At 38.3% G+C, this 22,651-nt stretch overlaps 1 protein-coding gene across 2 annotated transcripts in view; it reads left to right on the top strand.

Annotated features, from left to right (window-relative positions):
- ITGA4 (integrin subunit alpha 4) overlaps window positions 1-22,651 on the top strand; it is a 91,804-nt gene that overhangs the window by 10,722 nt on the left and 58,431 nt on the right. For both annotated transcript variants that reach the window (XM_030324491.2, XM_030324489.2), the window contains exons 3-10: window positions 9,504-9,610; window positions 9,707-9,836; window positions 11,571-11,638; window positions 12,889-13,018; window positions 14,574-14,659; window positions 15,574-15,636; window positions 15,726-15,863; window positions 19,938-20,049. In XM_030324491.2, the coding sequence (XP_030180351.1) occupies window positions 9,504-9,610; window positions 9,707-9,836; window positions 11,571-11,638; window positions 12,889-13,018; window positions 14,574-14,659; window positions 15,574-15,636; window positions 15,726-15,863; window positions 19,938-20,049 (834 nt within the window). The remainder of the gene's footprint in view (window positions 1-9,503; window positions 9,611-9,706; window positions 9,837-11,570; window positions 11,639-12,888; window positions 13,019-14,573; window positions 14,660-15,573; window positions 15,637-15,725; window positions 15,864-19,937; window positions 20,050-22,651) is intronic.

Below are 22,651 nucleotides of genomic sequence, written 5' to 3' on the forward strand. Positions count from 1 at the left end.
GTCTTCTGACATCCCTAACTCCTCATCTCAGTCTGACCCTCTACTGGACGATGCCATGGAGTTCCTGACTGACTTTTCTTTCATGTACTTCAGACCTTGCATCCTCCGGACCTCCTCCGTCCTACCGTGTAAATTCCAAAACCAAGCACAGTGATTCGATATTGACCACCTACCATTGAGTGAGGGCAGGTTTTCCTGGAGGTTTTGTTTTTGTTTTTGTTTTCTATTTTACACTTTTGTATTGTTCTTGTTTCAAAAACACTCAAAATGGTATCCATATATTAGTGATAGTCTTTCAGATGAACCCCTAAGTCCAAGAGATGAATTGCAAACCATGGAAATAGAGAATTTTCTTTCCTTATTTCCTAATATTGGAAATTAGTGTTATAATAGTAGGTTATTATAGACAGTGAATTAGTATAGGTTTATTAATAATGTCAATATTTGGATTCTTTCCCTGCTTCACAGGGAAAAGTACTAATAGCAATCATTGAAGGGTAGTATAGGGTGGCAGTTGACAGCATGGACTTGAATCCTTCCTTTCCCACTTTGAGCAAGATGCTTAATCTCCCTTTGTTTCAGTTTCTCCCTCTGTAAAATTTGGATTATGATAATAACAATATCTGCTCATAAGGCTATAATGAAAATTAAATGAGTTCATATATGTTTGCATGTATTACAAGTGTGCTTGGGTATATAGGAAGCATTTTATAAATATTAGTTGTTGTTGTAAGACAACAGTGCCTCTTTAAATTATGCTCACCAAATGTGTGAGTTGTGGTACACTTTTCTGCTGTAGTTAGTAAAAAATAAAAATAAAAATAAAACTTGTTTAGGTTTTCTGTAGGAATTTGAAGAAGTTTGGGCCTAAAGTCCCTGGAGGAGAACCCGAACCTAGAATTAAGCTCATAAGTGACCTGGTTTTCTAGAACTTTGAGGTCTAGTGATGACTCAGATTTATAAAATTGCAACCCTAAAACTTGGCTCTTCTGCTTGGGGACATCCACCTCTTTCTGAATACAATAAAGTAAAATAAATAAAATTATAAAGTAAAAAAGGGCTATTGAATAAAATGAAACAGAAGACTCAAATAGCAGGCTTTTTCAGCCCTATGGTTATATCAGCCCTGTCTCACCTAAACTGAGTGTGATGATCAGTCATTGTCAGATAAGGACCAGGAAGCCTGAGAATATGGCATGTAAATACGTGTTTTCCCCGAAAGAAAATACTTTGAGACTGGTTTTTAATTTTGGTGTTTATTTTGATATCTTTCCTCTTGTTTGCTTATTTTTATATCTTGACTCCAGACAAGCTGGAGGAAATGGTCTTGGAAGTTCAGTACTCTCACGTCCCATATCATCTCTAAAACCTGGATATTTTCCTTTTCATGACTCAAAATTATTGTTATTGCTACTGAGTTCATAAACATCACTGTTATCTTTTAGAAGCATCATCGCCACATCTTATTTGGTGTGTGGGAAAAGTACATAGTTTAATATAGTAAAAATAATGGATTTAATAGTAATTATAATTTGATAAGAAAAACTAAAAGGGGCCACTTGGCTTAAGGAGCAGAAGGCCGCTGATCAAATCTCACAGCACTGTGAGCGCCCTCTGCTGGTGAAGTCCAAATCAATGTAATGGGGGATGTTGGGGAACAGAAGCATTTCCCATTTAATGAACACCTACTAGGTACCAGGCAGTCTTTTATCTGTTAAGAGTAAATTTTATATAATCCTCATAACCCTCCAATGGTATATTTTATACTCTTCATATTTGAATTGAATTTTTCAGTTTAATCCCATATGTTTTTCTGATATTCTGAATTTAGGTAGAGGAAAGAATTATGTGATTAATTTTACTCGATAACTATTGCTTCTACAAATAAAGATATGCTGAAGAAATGACTCTTTATACAACAGAGAAGAGAACAATGTTCATCCATTCTTCAGGATTATTTAAGAAAAATTTGAAAAATACAGGACTCATCTTTCAATGGAAAAGAACTTCAACTTAAAAAAAAAAAGTAATTGGTGGGGGAAGGGCTTTCAATATTTTTCTGAAACTTAAAATTAACATCACATTTTGGAAAGGTCAGATAAATGTGTATGTTGTTGTAGTATGGAGAATGTCAGACTGAGTGCTTCCCCTAACGGGGAAGCCACAGCAGTGTGACGCAGGCAGATAAACCAAACATGTCATTGCATGCAAAAGTCCCAGGCTCTCTCACTCACAAAGTATTTCACCCAAGTTCTCAACAAGTTATAGAAAGAAGAACTTGGGGTCTGATCTTTCCCCTTGGGCCTTCTTCAGTGGAAATGCCAACATACCGAGAACTGATCCAAATTGAGGAAAAGGGCGGGATGAGATAGGAACTAAGTCAGTGACATTTTTCTTGAGCACTAGACAGTTGACTCAACAGTCTATGGGCAGGTTTGTGGTATTTTACACATTTGAAGCTGAAACAAAAGATTTAGAAAGGGAAATTGATCTCAGTTAATTCACACCTCTGAAATATTTGTAGAGTTCTATTGTATACGCCATAGAGTAGTGTGAAATAACAGAGGTCTTCGATTTCTGACAAGTTTTTGACTTTTGTATTCTAATCTTTTTCATTTATCAGCCCCATGGATTCAAGGAAGTTACCTTCCTTCCTTAAGATTCAATTTGCTCATCTGTAAAATGGGATTGATAACGTAGTCCTCTGCTGCTCCCGTGAAAATTAAATGAGTGAAATGTGAATGATAAGGCCTGACCGCGATGTGCCATAAATATTTTATGGAGGATGATATATGAAAGGACATACATGCAGCTTAAACATGGTTAGCTTAATCCTTAAAGTAATAATAATGTCAACGTCAACTATCATTTGCGTGCTTCCTCTGCCGGGCTCTGATGCAAGCACTTCCTGGGTATCTCACTTACTCCCCCAAATCCTCACAGAAACCCTCTGAGATAGGCATCTCCTGGAGGCCCCAGCTGATTCTCAGCCTTAAATCGTCCTACTCCCAGAGCACCCATTGTAAAGATCTTCAAACCTGTAAATGTGGTTTCCCTTCAGACCATCTGTTACTGTCTTAATACTTAAGGGAGTTAATATTTCAGAGGAGAGACAGAGTAGTGAAGGAAGAAGACCTCTCCAAAGCTTAAATCCCTGAGAGTTTGGTGAAAATTTTGTAGGCATATCATCGTTCAAGATTTGACGGTAAAAGGTATTACCTCCCTCAGCAGATACGTATTTCGCTCCTGCCTACTGTCCATAAGGTCCTGTTCTGTGGGAATGTTGCAGTCAACAAAATAGCCACCTGCCTTCATGAGGTGACATTCAAGATTGAATATCTAGTCTTCCATGGTCTGTCATACTTTGGCACTTGAGCGATGATGTGAAAACTGGTGATACAAGTAACAACAAATACAGGGATGGTGACGAATGTACTTATATTCATCTAACAAATTTAACTGCTTGTTCACATTTATACACATGTGGATTTACGGATAGAAAATCAGCAGATGGCGGGGGGGGGGGGGGGGGGGGGGGTTCCTGGGGGGCTCAGTGGGTCTAACTCTTGATTTCGGCTCAGGTCGTGATCTCCCGTGCATGGGTTCAAGCTCTGAGTCGGGCTCTGTGCTGATAGTGGAGAGCCTGCTTGGGATTCTTTCTCGGCCCCTCCCTTGCTCTTTCTCTCTTAAAAATATATGAATAAGCATTTTTAAAAAACCCAAATCAGCAGATAGAAATAAAAAAATTGAAGTAACAAGCACACTTCTTGTATGTTCCTTCACAAATGAAAAAGAATGGAAAAAGCAAAACTAGCCTAATTTTTCGAATAAAGGATATGGTTTTATGTGGTTTCGTATTTTTAATATATACTGAAAAAATGCAATCAACTTTGCTAAGATTAGTCATTGTAGTTGTATAAAAGCATGGGAAATTATCACATGTTAATTTGGCTTCCCTCCTTTATGTGAAACCATGTAAAGTACTTTTTCAATTATGAAGCTGATTTGATTTACTAAGAGTTTAGATTAGAAATGTATGAGCTGAGTTGAAAACCTGCTTACAAATCATTTCAGTATGACATTTGGATAAAATATAAAGATAATCTGAGTTTATTTATGATGTTATGTCAGGGAAATTCACAAGAATTAACTCATGACAGTTCTAATAATCATTTGACACATTACAAATTCTGTATTTCCACATGAAGAAAGTTTGCTTAACACTTGATATCCTATTTCAGTATCTAGCTGAAACCAAGGAGGACAAAAAGCTAGTACTAGTATTTTGAAAATAGAGTATTTTCAGATACGATGTAGTCCAGGAGAAGGCACAATCATTAACATTGTAGAGCACAAGCCCAGTTACACACACCTGTCTGGGGAGCCTTTCAAAATCTCTACGTCTAGGACACATCAGATCTGAGCCTCCAGAAAGTGGGGACCAGGTGTTGGTACTTATTTGGAACTCCTCCCTGGTGATCCTAATGTCTGGTCAAGGCTGAGAACCACGTGCTAGAGGCGTGAACTCAGGCAGGCAAGGTTAAGGGAGAGCGCTGAAGATGGTCCTGAGCATAGGCTGACGATGCAGAGGTCTTGCTTCTCCGACATGATTCTGCAAGCACTCCAGAAGACAAGGGTAAAAACTTCCTTGAGTTGAAGAAAAGACCCAGAGCAGTGATGATGACTGACAGGCTGTTCTTTGTTTTTTTTTTTTTTTTAATTTTTTTTTAAAATTTATTTTTATTTTTGAGACAGAGACAAAGCATGAACGGGGGAGGGCCAGAGAGAGAGGGAGACATAGAATCTGAAACAAGCTCCAGGCTCTGAGCTGTCAGCACAGAGCCCGACGCAGGGCTCGAACTCATGGACTGCGAGATCATGACCTTAGCCGAAGTCGGACGCTTAACCGACTGAGCCACTCAGGCGCCCCGACAGGCTGTTCTTTGAATGGATCCTGTCTTGAAACCAGTGCAGAGAGTAGCTTGGCAGGACCTTCGCTGTTGGGTGCTGCCTCCGGGGCAAAAGCAGTGTCTGGAAGTGGGAAGGAGAAGCCTATACAAATGTGAGTGTGTGTTCACTTAATGGAATTAGTTTTTATTTCTCATTTGAAAGAATAGTTGTTTCATGACTTTGTGAATTTTCTTTCTGCCTATGCATTCATCCTTTTGTACATGTCTCCCATTAAAATATGAAACACGAATAGAAGATACTTAAACTACCATGGAAGCTTTGAACTATTTTTTTTTTAATGTTCACTTATTTATTTTGAGAGAGAGCCTGCATGTGTGAGCGAGGGTGGGGGGGAGGAGCAGAGAGAGAGCGAGAATCTCAAGCAGGCTTGGTGCTGTCAGCTGAATCAGATTCGGCTACGGGGCTCGATCTTACAAACCGTGAGATGGAGACCTGAGCCAAAACCAAGAGTTGGGTACTTAACTGGCTGAGCCACCCAGGCGCCCTGAACTGTTTTTTTAATTTACTGACCCATTTTCAGCACATGTTCCTGGGGTCTGTGTTGGGGGCGGGATAATGGTGAGCAAGATGTGGTCCTAGACGTGATGAACTAGGTTGTTAGTGACTAAGTTTGGGAAGTAGGCTAGCTGTGAATAAATAACTGTAGTTGTATCAGAGTTCTCCAGAGAAATGGAACCAGTAGGGTGGGAGGATAATAGGTAGGTAGGTAGATATAAGAAGAGATTTATTATGGGAATTGGCTCCTTCAGTTAGGAGGCAGAGAAAGTCCCATGATCTGCCCTCTGCAAGCTGAAGAACCAGGAAAGTCAGTAGCGTCATTCAGGCCCAAGGCCTGAGCGGCAGCGGGTGGGAAGTGGGGGGTGGTTGGTGTAAGTCCAGAGGTCTGAGAACTACACAAAGATGTGGAGAGAAAAACATTTGCGGGAAGTGACCTGGAGAGAGGTGGGAACATGAATTGTTTGGCTACGCTGGATGAAGCTCTGAGCAGTGATGATTCTGCCGCGTCACCGGGTGAAGCTGATGCAAAGTGGAATCCTCTGTGGCTCCAGGAAATGGCTTAACACAACAGTTTCTCTGGTTTTCATTTTCATTTTTTTTTAACATTTATTCATCCTTGAGAGACAGAGGCAGAGCATGAGCAGGGGAAGGGGGGAGAGAGAGACACACACGGAAGGAGGATCCAGGCTCTGAGCTGTTTGTTGGCACAGAGCCCAACGCGGGGCTCAAACCCACAAACTGCGAGACAATGACCTGAGCCGAAGTCGGAAGCTCGACTGACTGAGCCCCTCAGGTGCTGGTTTTCATTTTAAACTTGACGGAAGTTCACAGTTCACAGACGAACTTTTTGGCCATTTTTATCGAGCAACTTACAGGATATTTTGTGCAGCTCTGAATTACTGCATATTTATTTAACTTTGAGGTAGCAGCTCCAGAACGGTAAATTTGTTTCTAACTATTGGCTGTATTCAGTTGTGCAATCATGATGAAAACAGCGATCAGGTGTTATTTCTGACCTCCTTTCTCTCCTGTCCTTAATTTTCCTCTTGCTCAGGTGCCTTAGTCAACCACGTGGCAGTTTTACAAAGGCTTTGGTGTTTTCAGAGAAGATAGTTTATTTAGATGTCTGTTGTGGTAATTATGAACTTCACCTTCAGGTAGACAGAACCTACCATTTATCTATTTTTGACATTGGCAAAAATAATGGGTAGTTCTGGTGAAAAATTTAAACTGGAAGTTGCATCACAGTGAGTTAAAATTTTGTTTGTCACTGTCTTTTTCACTTTTTTTCAACTAGGTTGGCATCATGTAGCCATGCTAACTCTGTTAGACCTTACCCACCCAACACTCACAATGGTCTTTCTCCCTCCTTCTCTCTTTTCTTTCTTTTTCCCTTTCTTCATTACTTTTAACATGGGGATCTTCTGTTTCTCCCTGGACCGTCTTTTATCAAGGTTTGGGCTGCAGCAGACCCCCTTTTCATTCCAGGTACACATTGCTTATCAATAGCATTATTTTTTCAGACCTATACTTAATCATTTTCAAGTCCAGTGCTCCGGGGAGCCGCTACCAAGATGTGGAAGTCTGGTAGAAAACTCTGTAAGAAGCCTGGCCAGAAAACCCTTATCCACATTCTATTGGAACAATATTCCAGACCATGAGAGTCAACTGGGGTAGTCTGGGCCTCACCTGGACTTACTGAATCAGAACCTTCAGGGGAGCAGCTAGGAAACTTGGTTCAGTTCAGCTGTGTTGAAGGGTTTTACTGTTTGTCCTGAACAGCATTTTGGAGAACAAATGTATACACAAACATCTTCCCATTCTCATTGAGACAAAATTTCCTCCTACTCAGGACATTGCTGCAAATAATTTCACTTTCAAAATACTAGCCTTATCTATGTAGTTAGTATGAGTTTGCCCGGGAAGCTTTATGTCAAGGTTATAGGAGATGGAGTGCCTGATGATTTTGAGAATGGTCGCTATAAATATATGATAAAGTGGTACAAGTGACTAGTGTTAAGAGTTAAGTAAACAAACCCAAGTTCCACATCCTTATCCAGTTAAGCTGATGAAAATGTAATCACCTGCCTTTGGAATTCAGTTCAGGTGCAATGGAACTCTCACATGGCAATTGAAGAGGGTAGACCTAAGGTCAGTGAAAGGATTCCTAAGATACTACATCTTACTCTACCCCAAAATCACTTACTTTAAAGCATGTTAATAGGATTCTAGCTATAAAGCAAAGAAGTCACTCTAGCAAAAGAAAAAAAAATTATCATTGGGAAGATCCCTTTCTTTTGTACAGTTTAGAAGTGCTATATTGCCCATGAAAATATTTATGTTTGGTTTTCTGGCTATTCATGCATTTGCCGAAGTACCTTTTTAAATAACTTTTTTTTTTTTTTTTTTTTTTAGTTATTTTTGAGAGAGAGAGAGAGACAGAGACAGAGCATGAACAGGGGAGGGGCAGAGAGAGGGAGACACAGAATCTGAAGCAGGCTCCAGGCTCTGAGCTGTCAGCACAGAGCCCAACACTGGGCTCAAACTTACAAACCGTGAGATCATGACCTGAGCCGAAGTCAAGAGTCAGACGTTTAACCGACTCAGCCACCCAGATGCCCCTAAATAACTTTTTTTTTTGTTTACTTATTTTTGAGAGACAGCATGCTTGTGAGTGCAAGCATGAGTGGGGGAGGGGCAGAGAGAGTGGGAGACAGGATCCGAAGCAGGCTTGTACTGACAGCAGAGAGCCTGGTAAGGGGCTCAAACTCTAAAACCCTGAGATCATGACCTGAGCGGAAATCAAGAGTCCAGTTGAACGCTTAATGGACTGAGCCACCCAGGAGCCCCGCCAAAGTACCTTTTCATGTGTTTTATTCACTACTGAAAAAAATCAAGTTTTCCAGTCTTTTTTTTTTTTTTTTTTTTTGGAAAATAGTCACAATAAACTAAATGTAAACTGTAGGGCAGTTTGTCTTCAATGCTAGGCATTATTAATGTGCTGCTAATTAGACACAGCCACTTTCCATGTGCTCAGTCATCACCTCCCAGCTTCAATGCTGGAATGTGACTTAAATTCTGAGGACCATATTCTTGTCTTTTATTCCTAAAGTCTCAATGCAAGAAATGTCTTTAACGGTGCTCTGATAGGGGCGCACAGGTTGCTCAGTCAGTTAAGCATCCCACTCTTGGTTTCAACTCAGGTCATGATCTCACGGTTCATAGATTCGAGCCCCACATCCAGCTTTGTGCTGAGGGTGTGAAGTTTGCTTGGGATTTCCTGTGTCCCTCTCTCTGCCCCTCCCCTGCTCATTCTCTCTCTCTCTCTCTCTCTCTCTCTCTCTCTCTCTCTCTCTCAAAATAAGTAAACATTTAAAAAATAATGAAAGTGTTCTGATAGCTTGTTCTTTAAAGTGTCTGAGGGTTGATGGAGGGAGGTGGGTGGGGCTGGGCTAAATGGGTGATGGGGATTAAGGAGGGCCCTTGTGATGAGCACCTGGTGTTGAATCACTAAGTTCTACACTTGAAAGCAATTTTACCATATGTTAACTAGAATTCAAATAAAAACTTGAAATCAAAAATTTTAATATAAGAAAACGTGCTCTGGTAATGTTGCCTGTAATGCTAGCCAAATGGTCAAAACAAAGGCACATTCTTTACCACAAATGACACCCTGTAATTGTATCTGCACAGCCTGTGTGGGTTTCAACTGGTCTCCCTGCCACCCTCTACCCCCAGTCGTGTTGGTTACCCGTCTTCTATATTGAGCCCATTGCTTCATGATGTTCCAGCTGGAGATGTTGTGTTCTACAAACACAAACCACCTGGTGAGAGAAAAGTTATGTTGGCACAGAGTAACTCACTGTCCCCCCCCCCCCCATACTGTGCACTGAGTATAAGGTGATAGAGGAACAGGAGTCAAGGACGTTTTATATGTGGTGAAGGAGAAAACTTGGGGATAAGCATGTTTATTTTCTCTGTTGTCCTATGGTTTTCAGGATAACTGATGGTATTTTCCCCCCCAAATACTGTAGGTAGCCCTACTGGAGAACCTTGTGGAAAGACATGTCTGGAAGAAAGAGACAATCAGTGGTTGGGGGTCACACTTTCCAGACAGCCAGGAGAAAATGGCTCCATCGTGGTATGCTATTGGGATTAGTCCACTCAGAAAATCAGGGGATCAGATATTCTGGGTGTGATGGTCACATCATTTGATCTACGTTTGTGTTTTATTCAGGCTTGTGGGCATAGATGGAAAAATATATTTTATATAAAGAATGAAAATAAGCTCCCTACGGGTGTTTGCTATGGAATGCCCCCTGATTTACGAACAGAACTGAGCAAAAGAATAGCTCCGTGTTATCAAGGTAAGGAATCATTTTGGTACTACCTGGGTCAAGAAAAACAAGTGAATGCCTTTAATATTTTTTTAATTTTCAATTTTGCATATGCAGAGAGAGGAGAAGAAATCTTATTAAAATAGCTGTATTTTTAACTACTCAAAGTATTTCTTTTTTATTCAGTTGTGGTAGTGTGAGTGCAAAAAATGTGCTTTGTGCTTTTTGGAATAGAAATTTGTACGGTTACATTTGAATAATTCTAGAATTTAGTTGATAATTACCCACTTTTGCACTAAATATATTTTGAACTCCACATGAATGAGTCTAATGTCCAGAATATAGAGGACACTTAAAATCATGAAATTATGATGAAAAACTTGAGATTGAAAAGTCTGGGAAGATGAAAACTGTTTAGGTTTCTTGTTTTATCTTTAGCCTTCAAGAATATTTAGAAAGATTCAAGTGTAAGTGTAAGCAAATCTTTCCCACTCACTGTGTCTTTATTTATTTTTTTTAATTCACATATATTCCTTGAAACAACAAGGGATTGGTATCTTAACTTTGAAAATTTTTCCCATGAAAATTCTAGATTGTTAGGTAGCAGTAATGTAAGCAGAGTTGGGACATTAACACCTGAAGTGAGCAAAATTAGGGGTGAATGTCAACAGAGCATTAAAACCTATCTTAACAGAACTAAAATTCTAAAAATGTATCCTTGGAAAACTCAGAATTAAATATATACGCATTCCATTTTCCACTTTTTCTAACCAAAATGATCACTACAGTGTCCAAATAACCTTTCCCTTACCTGACAAAATTTTGACCATGCATGCAAATTCAGTTATTCTGTTAACTTTGGGGTCTTCTGTGGTATGGGATGTCTTAGAAAAACTCCTAATCTCTAATTGGCCTTTGGATATCCAAGAAGACAAAAGGTGAATTTTAAATTCTTAATGAAGTGAAACTCAGTCTAGTGTTCTGTATGTTTATCCTTCTCTTTTTCTCTGGGGTGTATGGTTGACACTTTAAAACCTTCTCAGAGTAGAATTTTGTGCTGTTGTTCAGTTATACCCAGCCACATCCTGCAAAACATTAAACTTACCTTGAACTTGAAACACCTAAAACTATGAGGAAATTTATTTAAAAAAAGGGCGGGGGGTTATAAAAAGGAGTGAAAAATCATGCCCAGGACTATTAATTACAAATGACTTAATTGATTTAACTCTTCCGGTTAGCAAAGCCAAAACAAGGATGTGGGCCTGATTCTTCTATCCAGGTTTACTTACATCCATTCCCCGGGAGAAGCAGAGCATTGTCTTCCCAGTAGGTTCCAGAAGCATCCAATTCATGGGTAGTGGGAGACCTGAGCTGAAGTTGGCTGCTCAACTAACTGAGTCACCCCAGGCACCTCAGGAAATCTATTTTAATGCAGACCTGGACTGGAAGACACAAATTCTACCTCTGTCTTAGATACTCACTTGACAATTTTTTCGAGTGTATGCTGCATGTTCTTTCCATGAGAAAGAGGCAGAGGTCGCTGTTTTTATTGCTATTTTGCAGGAATATTTTTGGGGATTAATATGGAAGAGATTTTTTATCTTAAATTTTATCAAAGCTACTATCTTAAAAATGGGTTACTATAAAATATAGACTCTAAAATGTATGTTAGTAAGGATTTATAAGATAAACAAAATTATGCAAATTTTGTCTTTTTCAATGAAATCCTGAATTGTTTTTTGTTGTTTTTTTACTTCATTTTAGATTATGTGAGAAAATTTGGAGAAAATTTTGCATCATGTCAAGCTGGAATATCTAGTTTTTACACTGAGGTAATAGCTCCTAAAATACAGAATTTTAATTCTTAAGATTCAGACTTCTGGTTTACAGGTGTTACGCTTTATGGTAAAAATTGTATAACACCTAAATAATAGTTTTCTTAAATTTGAGTATATTACAGCTTAATTTTCAACACTCAATATTCAACATGTTTTGAAAACCAGTTAATGCTTAAGATGGCTGTGTCACGCAAGACCAACTAAAAGTCTACACTAAAGAATATGCCTTGCATCAAAAATTTAATAAAAATAAAAGGAAGCTATTGTTATTTGCCTTAACTTATACATTTAAAATATTCAAATATGTTTTTAATTACTAGTTGAGAGGAAAAACATATGAATCCACATCTTTCATTAAAATTATGAGAATTGAGAGATTGAAGAATTTAATATCCTTTTAAATTAGACATATTCCCAAACTCTGTTTTTCTCTAACACTCCAAGCAGGAGTGTTAGAGAAAAGATCACAGTTATATTCAACTTCCAAATCTCCCATTTTACCTTCAAAACCCATTAGGAATTTCTGAATGTTTTCTGGATCTATGCGGTCAGACTATCAAGCCTTGAGTTAACAATTTTCATAAATACTACCTAAAGAAACCACTTTATACTTAAATTGACCTTTTTATAAGATCAGGATCATTTAGGAAATTTAGAAATATGTTAAATAGGTTTGATCGCTATAAGTTTTCATATTTCACCAAATATATCTGTTCATTCTGACTTTACTTTTGTTTCCTTTTCCTAAATTTGTATTTATCGTCAAATATGCCCCAAAATTCCATTGAATTTGTTTTTTTTCTAAGCTAACGTTGTTAAGGAAACTAGTCATTGACTCTTAGCAAATAGGAATAAATTAAATCCACTTTTTACTTTTTAGCAACACGTGATTATCTCCATAATAAGCACTAATGAATTATCCAGATGCGATTCACTTGATTAGAAACCACATTACCTGTCTCCCAAAAGCTTTCTCTAGTATTCCATGATTCTTTCTTCAATTTTAGGGTTCACTGATGAGTGTGAAGGGAGAGTTTCTTCTATGAGATTGTGCTTGTAGGTGAAAATTCATTAGCTAGCTTCTCTGGCTTTTTTTTCTGATATGTTTTTAAATTCATAAAATGCTCAGATTTTAGAAATGTATTATCAAAATGTATTCTTGTCACTACTTAAAATGTATATTTGGAGGAGGTTTTGAGTGGATTAAACTTTGAAATGATGATAAATTGTTTTTTTTCTTACAGGATTTAATTGTGATGGGAGCCCCAGGATCATCTTATTGGACTGGCTCTCTTTTTGTCTACAATATAACTACAAATAAGTACAAGGCTTTTTTAGACAAAGATAATGAAGTAAAATTTGGAAGTTATTTAGGTACTGTAAAAATGGACAAACTCCAGTCCTCTAGGTCTTATAGATACTATTTCTCTTACTTATGATTACTAGTCTCTTCAAAAGATCAAAATGGCCAATAGCAATTAAAGAGTTCATAAACTGTCACTTTAAGGATATAATCGATGAAACTTCAACTTATTGTAATTATATATGTTAAATATTAATATTTACTTGTTAGACTAGAGAACTGGTTTAGTTTACTCTTACAAGCTTGTATCTTGATGCAGTAAACATGTTATCGTAAAGGTTGCATCTATTGAGTGCTTACCGTATCCAAGGAACTTTTGTTTTTAAGTTTATTTATTTTAGAGAGAGAGAGAGAGAGAGAGAGAGAGAATGAACATGTGGGGGAGGGACAGCGAGAGAGAAGAAGAGCGAGAATCCCAAGCAGGTTCCATGGGCTCTGTGCTGACAGCAATGTGGAGCTCAAACTCACAAACCATGAGATCATGACCTGAGCCAAAATCAAGAGTCAGAAACTGAACCAACTGAGCTACCCAGGCGCCCACCAAGGAACTTTTATAGGCATTCGACATGAATTCATTGAATCATGTATGAGTAAGTGTAGTTTCTTAAAGGACCAGCTGAAAGTCAGTGGGGCTATCGACAGCATTCTACACAATGAGTAACATTATGAAGCATACGGATCTAAAAACAGCTCATTGACCTTAGCCTCATATGTTCTTAGAAAATATTTCCCAGAGTTTATTCTTGTCTTTCTCCTTCCTCTCCTTTTCCTCCCCCTCCATTGCCTCCTCATCCTGTGTAGTAGGACACTTTATAGTCTGTATTTCTACAGAAACCCAAGATTTCTCAGCATTGATTCCTGTTACAGTAAAAAGGAATGCTTTTCCCATAGCTTTTTAGAAAATACAGATTTGTTAATCATATGTGCTTCAAATGTAAGCAATCTATACTCAGAAATAATTACAATAAGAAAAAGCGGTGTTATTTTTTCCCATTCATACAGTAAGAATTCTTTTTCAAACAGAGGGAATTTGCTTACAATTCAGCATTTAATTGTTTGTGGTTGAAGTATATCTTGAAGTATTATAAGAAATATAACTTAGCATTATGCCTTTTGTCTTATAACAAAATATCTTACCATTTGTGTCCTCATACGGTTTTATCACTGTAGGAAGATTCCATGGTGAAAGAGTTGAAGTTTAGGGAGTTTTTGCTTAAAGTTTAACATGTTAAATTTTAGATCTCTAAAATATTTCACTTGTAATACTAGAAGCTAGCATATTCTGGTACTACATAGAGACCAACAGACCAGATGTAAAAGTGCTCTCTTTAATTTCTAGGACTTGGAAATGAAAGCCATGTGCCTAGCTTCATAACACAGACTAATAACTGCTTAAAGCATATGATAAATGAACAGTTTTGAATATTGCTATGCTAAATATTCTTAAAACCGTTTAGTGTAGTCTTTGGAATTCAGTCTCATTTGATTCTGTGAATGGATTTATGATGATATATTTTACCCATTGCAAATAATGATTCCCATGTTTGTTGTCCACTTTCTTTGAAGGCTACTCCGTTGGAGCTGGTCATTTTCGGAGTCCGCATACTACCGAAGTAGTTGGAGGAGCCCCTCAACATGAACAGATTGGTAAAGTAAGAATTACATTTTTACATTAATTCTTGACAAAACTTCAAGGAAACTGCATGAGAGAATGAGATACTAAAGGAGAAACTGCAAAAATTCTAAGGAATGAAAACTAAAAGTGATGAGCTGTGCACTGCCTTTCATGGTGAAAGTTGTATGGCTTTTAGATTAAATTTAACAGAAAAGCTTAAAGGAAAATTCTGAAAGTCAAATTGAGGCTTTTCTTTCTTTAAAATTTTTTTTTTAACATTTATTCATTTTTGAGAGAGACAGAGTGTGAGCAGGTGAGGGGAAGAGAGAGGGAGACACAGAATCCAAAGTAGGCTCCAGACTCTGAGTTGTCAGCACAGTGCCCGATGCAGCCTGATGTGGGGCTCAAACTCATGAACAGTGAGATCATGATTTGAGCCAAAGTCGACGCTTAACCCACTGAGCCACCTGGGTGCCCCAGAGACTTTTCTTTCTTGTGAGTAAATTGTTTTTGGAAAAAGAAAAAGATCTCAAGATGTCTAGGGAATATGATTTACTGGTTACCACGTTTCTAGGTGAAGGGATATTGAGCGAGCTGTATGTTTTGTGTAAGACCAGAAAGAATCAGATGTTCTTTCTGGTTCTGGGTTTTTGTTCCACTGTAGTGTGGACATCACTAAACTTTTCTGAGCCTTACTTTGGAAAGTGAGGCAAACAGCACTTTGTGCTCCAAGGGATCAAGACCATAGTCCCTGAGAAGATAGTTCAAGGAAGGCATATTAATGTGAATGTGGTTCCCTAAAGCTTTTGAATTACACCCAAAAGGATTTTTTTTTTTTTAACTCTTTGGGCAGTTACAAGTTGTGAACGTTGATGTTTTGATCACCTGAGGATTTTTTTTTTTTTAACGTGATAGCAGTCTCAGTTTTTCTAACTCTGTTCCTAATTGCAGGCATACATATTCAGCATCGAGGCCAGAGAACTAAACATCTTACATGAAATGAAAGGTAAAAAGGTAATGTCTCCACCTTTGGTATCACCGAGGGCTTTCGTGAATCACCCTGCTGCTTTTCTCAGTGACGGGATCTGGTTTGTTTTGGGCAGCTTGGCTCCTATTTTGGAGCTTCTGTCTGTGCCGTGGACCTCAACGCAGACGGCTTCTCAGACCTCCTCGTGGGAGCTCCCATGCAGAGCATCATCAGGGAGGAAGGCAGAGTGTTTGTGTATATCAACTCTGGCTCAGTAAGTCCAATCACTCACCAGCTGCAGGCCGTCTATGATATTATGATACAAACTGAAGTTAGTTCAGGCTTCTGAGGCTATAGATTCTCAGGCTTATTTTACCGATGAAAATAGAAACTCTGCTATTGTACTAATGCTCTAAAAATGAAATGGAACATTCTGGTGGATGGGAAGCTGTCCCATTTTGACATTCCAGAAGTAGGAGATTAGTTGTTCTGGTGTTTTTCTACTGACATCTTGAACTTCAAGTAAAGTTTCTTTTAGTTTTATTATAATGCAAATCTCATTTGAAAGAATGATTTTTATCTATCCCTCAAAATGTAGATTTATTATTGGTTCTGTAGTGAATGTCTTTGCTTACAAATATAATCAGAAGTAGAAGATAAAGTAGAAAATGTTTTTAATTTATTTATTTGAAAAGAATAGGAAACAAGATGTGTTTGGATAAAATGTTAATTTACACAATTTATGTAGATGATATTTTTGATATAAGAATATAAGGGAGGCACCTGGGTGGCTCAGTCGGTTAAGTGTCTGGCTTCAGCTGAGGTCATGATCTCGCTGTTGGTGGGTTCAAGCCCCATGTTGGGCTCTGTGCTGACAGCTCAGAGCCTGGAGTCTGCTTCAGATTCTGTGTCTCCCTCTCTCTCTGCCCCTTCCCTGCTCACACTCTGTGTCTGTCTGTCTGTCTCAGAAATATTAAAAAAAAAATTGAAGAATATAAAGGGCACCTGGGTGATTCAGTCAGTTAAACATCCAACTTGGGCTCAGGTCATGATCTCACAGTTGGTGGGTTTGAGCCTCACATTGGGCTCTGTGCTGACAGCTCAGATCCCAGAACCTGCTTTGGATTCTGTGTCTCCCCCTCTCTCTCTGCCCCTCCCCCACTTATGCTCTGTCCTTCTTTCCCTGTCTCTCTCTTAAAAATAAACACACATTTTAAAAAATGGGCATAGTTCATTCCAAAGTAGATACAGTAGGTGTACAAGTAATTACTGCTTCTGGTTGAGTTATAAATTATGGGAGATGTTGTGGAATAGAAACTAACCACTTCACAATTCAATTTAAAGAGTTCTGTTGACCTTATCTTGCCAGTCTGTCTTCTTGGCATTAAATAAAAACAAAGAATTGATAGGGCCTTGATGGAGTCTTCTTGGTCTGTTCCTTTGATTTAAGAGAAAGAACGGAATTGTGAGAAAAGTGACTAATTTCTTAAGGCACAGCAATTTTAGTTAGGATTCAACAAAGTAAAATCTGTTTCAAGAAAGTATTTGTAGTCTTAATCAATGGTTTTAGAGCATTTGATAAGGTCCTATATTAAGCACTGGCCTAAACACTTTATTATTTGAGAGTGAATAGTCTTATACAGTTAAAAGATTTTCAAAGTTCCGAATACAGAGCAGCAAAATTGTTAATTGGGATTCCCTAGACTGTGTTTCCACTTAAATTTAATAGTCAAGGCATATCATCGACAAAGTGATCATGCATATCTCCTTAACAGTGATATCAACCATTAGGTTTTTTTTGCACAGATATTTCACATTCCCCTATTCATAAATGGTCATCTTATACTAGGTACATCCTCATCATGCATACTTCTCTTTATAAACTAAACTTTTTGAAAACAGCTTAAAAAGTAATCCTATACACCTAAAATAAGGCAGTATGTGATCTTTTTTTCCTCATTGAAGTCTTAAGCAATCCTAATGGGAAAAACAAATAAAAGTGTGTTCCTTTGATTTAAAGGGCAAGGAAGGAGCTGTACCCGTTAGGCTACCCTCTTGTTCTTCTCTCATTCCTACCTGGAGGCACCACATTGAACATGGGGTAATTTCATAACTGATTGCAGTTTTTAACCCTTCTGACCTAGATTATTCTTTCTTTGTTCCCTTCTTACTTCCTATTTGTTACCTCTCTAAAATGGCACTAACCACTGCCTGGCAATATATTAGTTTGGCTTGGTACTGTCTGATCTTCTCCTGGAAGTGTTTTTCTACTGCTGTGTTTTTAGGGTTTGAAAGAGGACTGAAGAAATAGGTGCTCAGTAATTGTTTCTGAATGAACTGAAGGAAGAATGATACTTGAGTGAATCTTGCTTCCACCTGCTTCTACGAAAATAATTCTTAGAGGTCGCCAGAGGTCACCATTTTCTGACTGGAGAATACTTGAAGAGTGATCACTACTTCTTGAAACCCTCTTCGTGGAACTTCAGTGCCATTCTATTGTTTTAGGTCTATACCTTCTCGTCCTCTCTGGAGCCCATTCTCCCTTCTCTTTAAATTAGGATTTCCCTTGGAGTCCAGCTTTTTCATCCCTTATTCCCTGATAAAATAATTTCTGTTTTCGGTGCCAGTGATTTTTGTCTGCAGAGATGATTCATTAAAAGAAAAAAAAAAAAACACTGAGCAAATATCTGAAATGTAACAAAACCTATGGAAATAGCTGAGAAAAATCTTAGTTCTGACCTCTAAGACCTCAAGTCTAGAAAAGACACAAACATGAGAGTAAAGAATTTAAGTTTAGGAGTTGTTTGGTTGGAAATAAAAGTGGAAGGGTATTTTGTAATCAGAAGGAAAAGAACCTGTGTGATTAGGGGATGATGAAGAGACTTATTTAAGAAGAGGAAAAGATCTATGATGAGTGCATGGATTTTTTTTTTTCTTACTACAAAGGAGTGACATAATCAGAGTTTAGAAAGAGGTCTGGTTGGGGCGCCTGGGTGGCGCAGTCGGTTAAGCATCCGACTTCAGCCAGGTCGCGATCTCTCGGTCCGTGAGTTCGAGCCCCGCGTCAGGCTCTGGGCTGATGGCTCAGAGCCTGGAGCCTGTTTCCGATGCTGTGTCTCCCTCTCTCTCTGACCCTCCCCCGTTCATGCTCTGTCTCTCTCTGTTCCAAAAATAAATAAACGTTGAAAAAAAAATTTTAAAAAAAGAAAGAGGTCTGGCAGTTGTTACTGCAGTGGCTCAATATTGCAACATTATTGAATGTCTCCTTGTTTTTTTTTTTTTTCTTTTAATTTATTTTTGAGAGACAGAGCACAAGCAGAGGAGGGGCAGAGAGAGAGAGAGAGAGAGAGAGAGAGAGAGAAACACAGAATCCGAAGCAGGCTCCAGGCCCTGAGCTGTCATCACAGAGCCTGATGAGGGGCTCACACTCACGAACTGTGAGATCATGACCTGAGCTGACCTCAAGTCAGAGGCTTAGCCGACTGAGCCACCCAGGTGCCCCTGAATGTCTCCTTGTAATACCTCATCTTCCAACTTAAGAGATAGCAGTTGACCAACCCATGTTTCATTGCCACTAGGATAAGGCTCAAGGCTAGCTTCCGTTGTGCCAACTCCTCAACTCAGAAGCCTTCAGTGGCTTCCTGTTCCCTAAATGGAAGTAAATTTCCCTCAGTATTCAAAATTCCACACCATAACACTTCGTTTTTTTTTGTTTTTGTTTTTTGTCTCCTTTGTTCTACATACCATTCATAACAGCCAAATTCTTTGGAAATTTGTTTTGCTGATTGTATTCTCTGCATATTAAAATTATGTCCATCCTTCAACAGCCACCTTGAATACCATCTCTTATGAAATCTCTCCTTGCTTTTACAGTTAGATATGCTGTTCTTGATAATACAAAGCAGTCTGTGCTTCTCCGTCATTTCCATGTTCGTGCTAAGCCTTCCATGTAACTGGGCTTCTTCAAGAAGGGGAGACTGTCTCCTACACACACTGCTTGGTCCTCCTTCGCCTCTTTCCTCTTTGCACAGTGCATTGCCTTTAGTAGGACTCAATAAATATTTGCTAAATTGAATTATCAAAATGATTTATTGGATTTTCAAAGCCAGGGATCATGAGTTCGACAATTTTTATGTCCTCTGAGCTCTAATCATACTATTATATGTGTTGACATACTTGATAAATATTTATTGAATGGAACGGAGATGTGTGTACTAAAGCTCAGTCTGTAGTTTGTCCAACTTGTTTGAAGCATTAGAAAAAATCCATATCCAATTACAACAGTAAATCATGTGTAAAGTTGTCAGAGAGGGTTATAATGACATCTTTTCTCCCCTTTTCTGTCTAGGGAGCAGTAATGAACGAAATGGAAACAGAGCTCCTTGGAAGTGACAAATATGCTGCAAGATTTGGGGAATCTATTGTTAATCTTGGAGACCTTGATAATGATGGCTTTGAAGGTAATGAAAAGTATCTAATTTGGTACTTGACTTCTGCTTTTAAAATGGAACATGGAAGATAACATGATTGGAGTTTTTTTTTTTGTTTGTTTGTTTTTTTTAACATTTTATTTTTTTTGGGACAGAGAGAGACAGAGCATGAACGGGGGAGGGGCAGAGAGAGAGGGAGACACAGAATCGGAAACAGGCTCCAGGCTCTGAGCCATCAGCCCAGAGCCCGACGCGGGGCTCGAACTCACGGACCGCGAGATCGTGACCTGGCTGAAGTCGGACGCTTAACCGACTGCACCACCCAGGCACCCCACATGATTGGAGTTTTAAGTTGTTAGCTTTTCTATAGAAAATGGAGCCAAAATGTTACGCTAAGCTCATTTTCTTTTTGGTGTTATACCTGACTTCTCCTCACTGGTTAATTATTCTTAATTGATTGCAGACTCATTAGACCAGGCTATTTAACTCTATGTACAGTAAAGACACTGACAAGACCCAACAGAGGCTGGCTGCAGAGCTGGAGCAGGGTTCTAGAAGACCCCGTTGTGCCAGGCATCCCTTGTTCAAGTGCTACGTTGTGGGACGACTTGGTGAATGGCAGGAGAGCACGCTTAGCAGTAGTGAGGGGCAGCTGGCAGACCCAGTAATATTGGCTATTGACCAACTTCTATGGAAGCCACTCCCTAATGCACTAGATAGTTCTGTCATAACTGTGCCTATTGCCTGGATATCAGCCCTGCTGTTGAAATACCTGTGTCTACCAGCCTTTCCTCTTAAAATTTACTTTTTTCAGTCTAATACGGAATGGTAACCAAGTCTGGTAAAATTGTGCATAGGATGATGAATGGGTTTGAAAGGAGGGTGTGCAATTTGTAGAGTTCAGCAAATAAGTATTTGATATTTTCAGGGCTCAGAATTGTCTATCTTAATGTAATCATTAGCAATTGGTATATGGTAATAAGTTGAAACTGAGTTGGATACAGGAAATAGATGAGGGAGTACTATAAGTTCTCGCTTAATTTTTTTAATACCTCTTACGCCAAAAGGCTTCACTCTAATTGTTTAAAATGTGTTGGTCTTTGGGGTGCCTGGGTGGCTCAGTTGGTTGAGCGTCCGACTTTGGCTCAGGTCATGATCTTGCAGTCTGTGAGTTTGAGCCCTGCATTGGGCCCTGTGCTGACAGCTCAGAGCCTGGAGCCTGCAGCCTGCTTCAGATTCTGTGTCTCCTTCCCTCTCTGACCCTCTCCCAGTCATGCTCTGTCTCTTTCTCTCTGTCAATAATAAATAAACATTAAAAAAATAAAATGTGTTGGTCTTCAAGAAGAAAGTTAGTGGGTTACTGACTATATATTTTGATACTTTGAATATACATTGAATAGATATCACATATTGAATATATGGACTCTATTAAATGTAAGAGTATAATTTGGTATACAAATATTACCATTTCTAGAGTTTTACTATCTTATTAAAAATAAAGGAAATTAAGTATATATTTTTAAGGTTATGGTTACATGTAAGCTTTACATTAAAACTTCTATAAGGTTTTATTATGCTGTATTTCACAAGAGTCAGCAATTCTGATGTTTATTGAGCACTTACTTTGTGTCAGATGTACCATGCCAGGTGGAGAGTATATGCCATAATAAATGTAAATAAAAGAAATAGTGACACCCTTTTCTATAATTTTAAAATCAAATGGAATATAAAATTAAGACATTAAAAAAAATCTTAAGTGGTGAAATTTAGGGAATTTACCTAATAAATATCTATGGATAAAGCCATGTTGATGCACCTTGACATTCCATAGATATTATGAGATAATGCAGTTCTTTCCTTGAAAAAGAAAATCATTCAGTAAGATACTTAGTTATGATTCCTTATACATCTTGTTTTAATTGAGACATTTGAGGAAAACCATTTGCTGTTTTGAATGTACTAAAATAAAACATGGGTGAGTGCACATGAGAAGTGATTTTTTTTTCTTTTTTTTTTTGGTGGCATCAAAATGTCAATGACAAACCTCAATTCTTAAAATCAGATATAGTGGTGAAAAGGTCATGGACATTACTCCTGTAATGAGGAGAATCCCAGGCAGTTTTCCAGTGGCGTGTGAAGGACAGAAAGTGTTCTGTCCATGAGACTTAGGAAGAGGAACTAGGGGAGACCTTGGGGGTACGAGGCGGTCTTCCAGACTGCATGTGAGAACCTAGGTTTCAGACAGCACTTTGTGTCCTAAAGTCTTCGGCTCTTGACTCCTAAAGGTAATGGCTTTATGTGTTCTATTCAAACACATATGATTATATGATTTAGGATTCTATTCAAATGATTATTTCTCATATTTCAGTATATTTTTGTGCTATTACAATTTCATTTATAATTTACCTCATATTTACATTTAGTGACTCTATTAATGCTGATTCACTTCAGTGCATGCTTATCTTTTTCTACTTTATCAGTTCTATTTTTTTTTTTTTTAGTCTTATTGAGATGTGACTGAAATACATCGTGTAAGTTGAAGGTATACAACAGAATGACTTAATATATGGATGTAGTACAGAATGATTACCACCTTGCGTCTAGTTAACATCTACTCCCTCACAGTTAATTT

This window comes from Lynx canadensis, chromosome C1 (assembly GCF_007474595.2).
Source record: "Lynx canadensis isolate LIC74 chromosome C1, mLynCan4.pri.v2, whole genome shotgun sequence".
Taxonomy (NCBI): Eukaryota; Metazoa; Chordata; class Mammalia; order Carnivora; family Felidae; genus Lynx; species Lynx canadensis.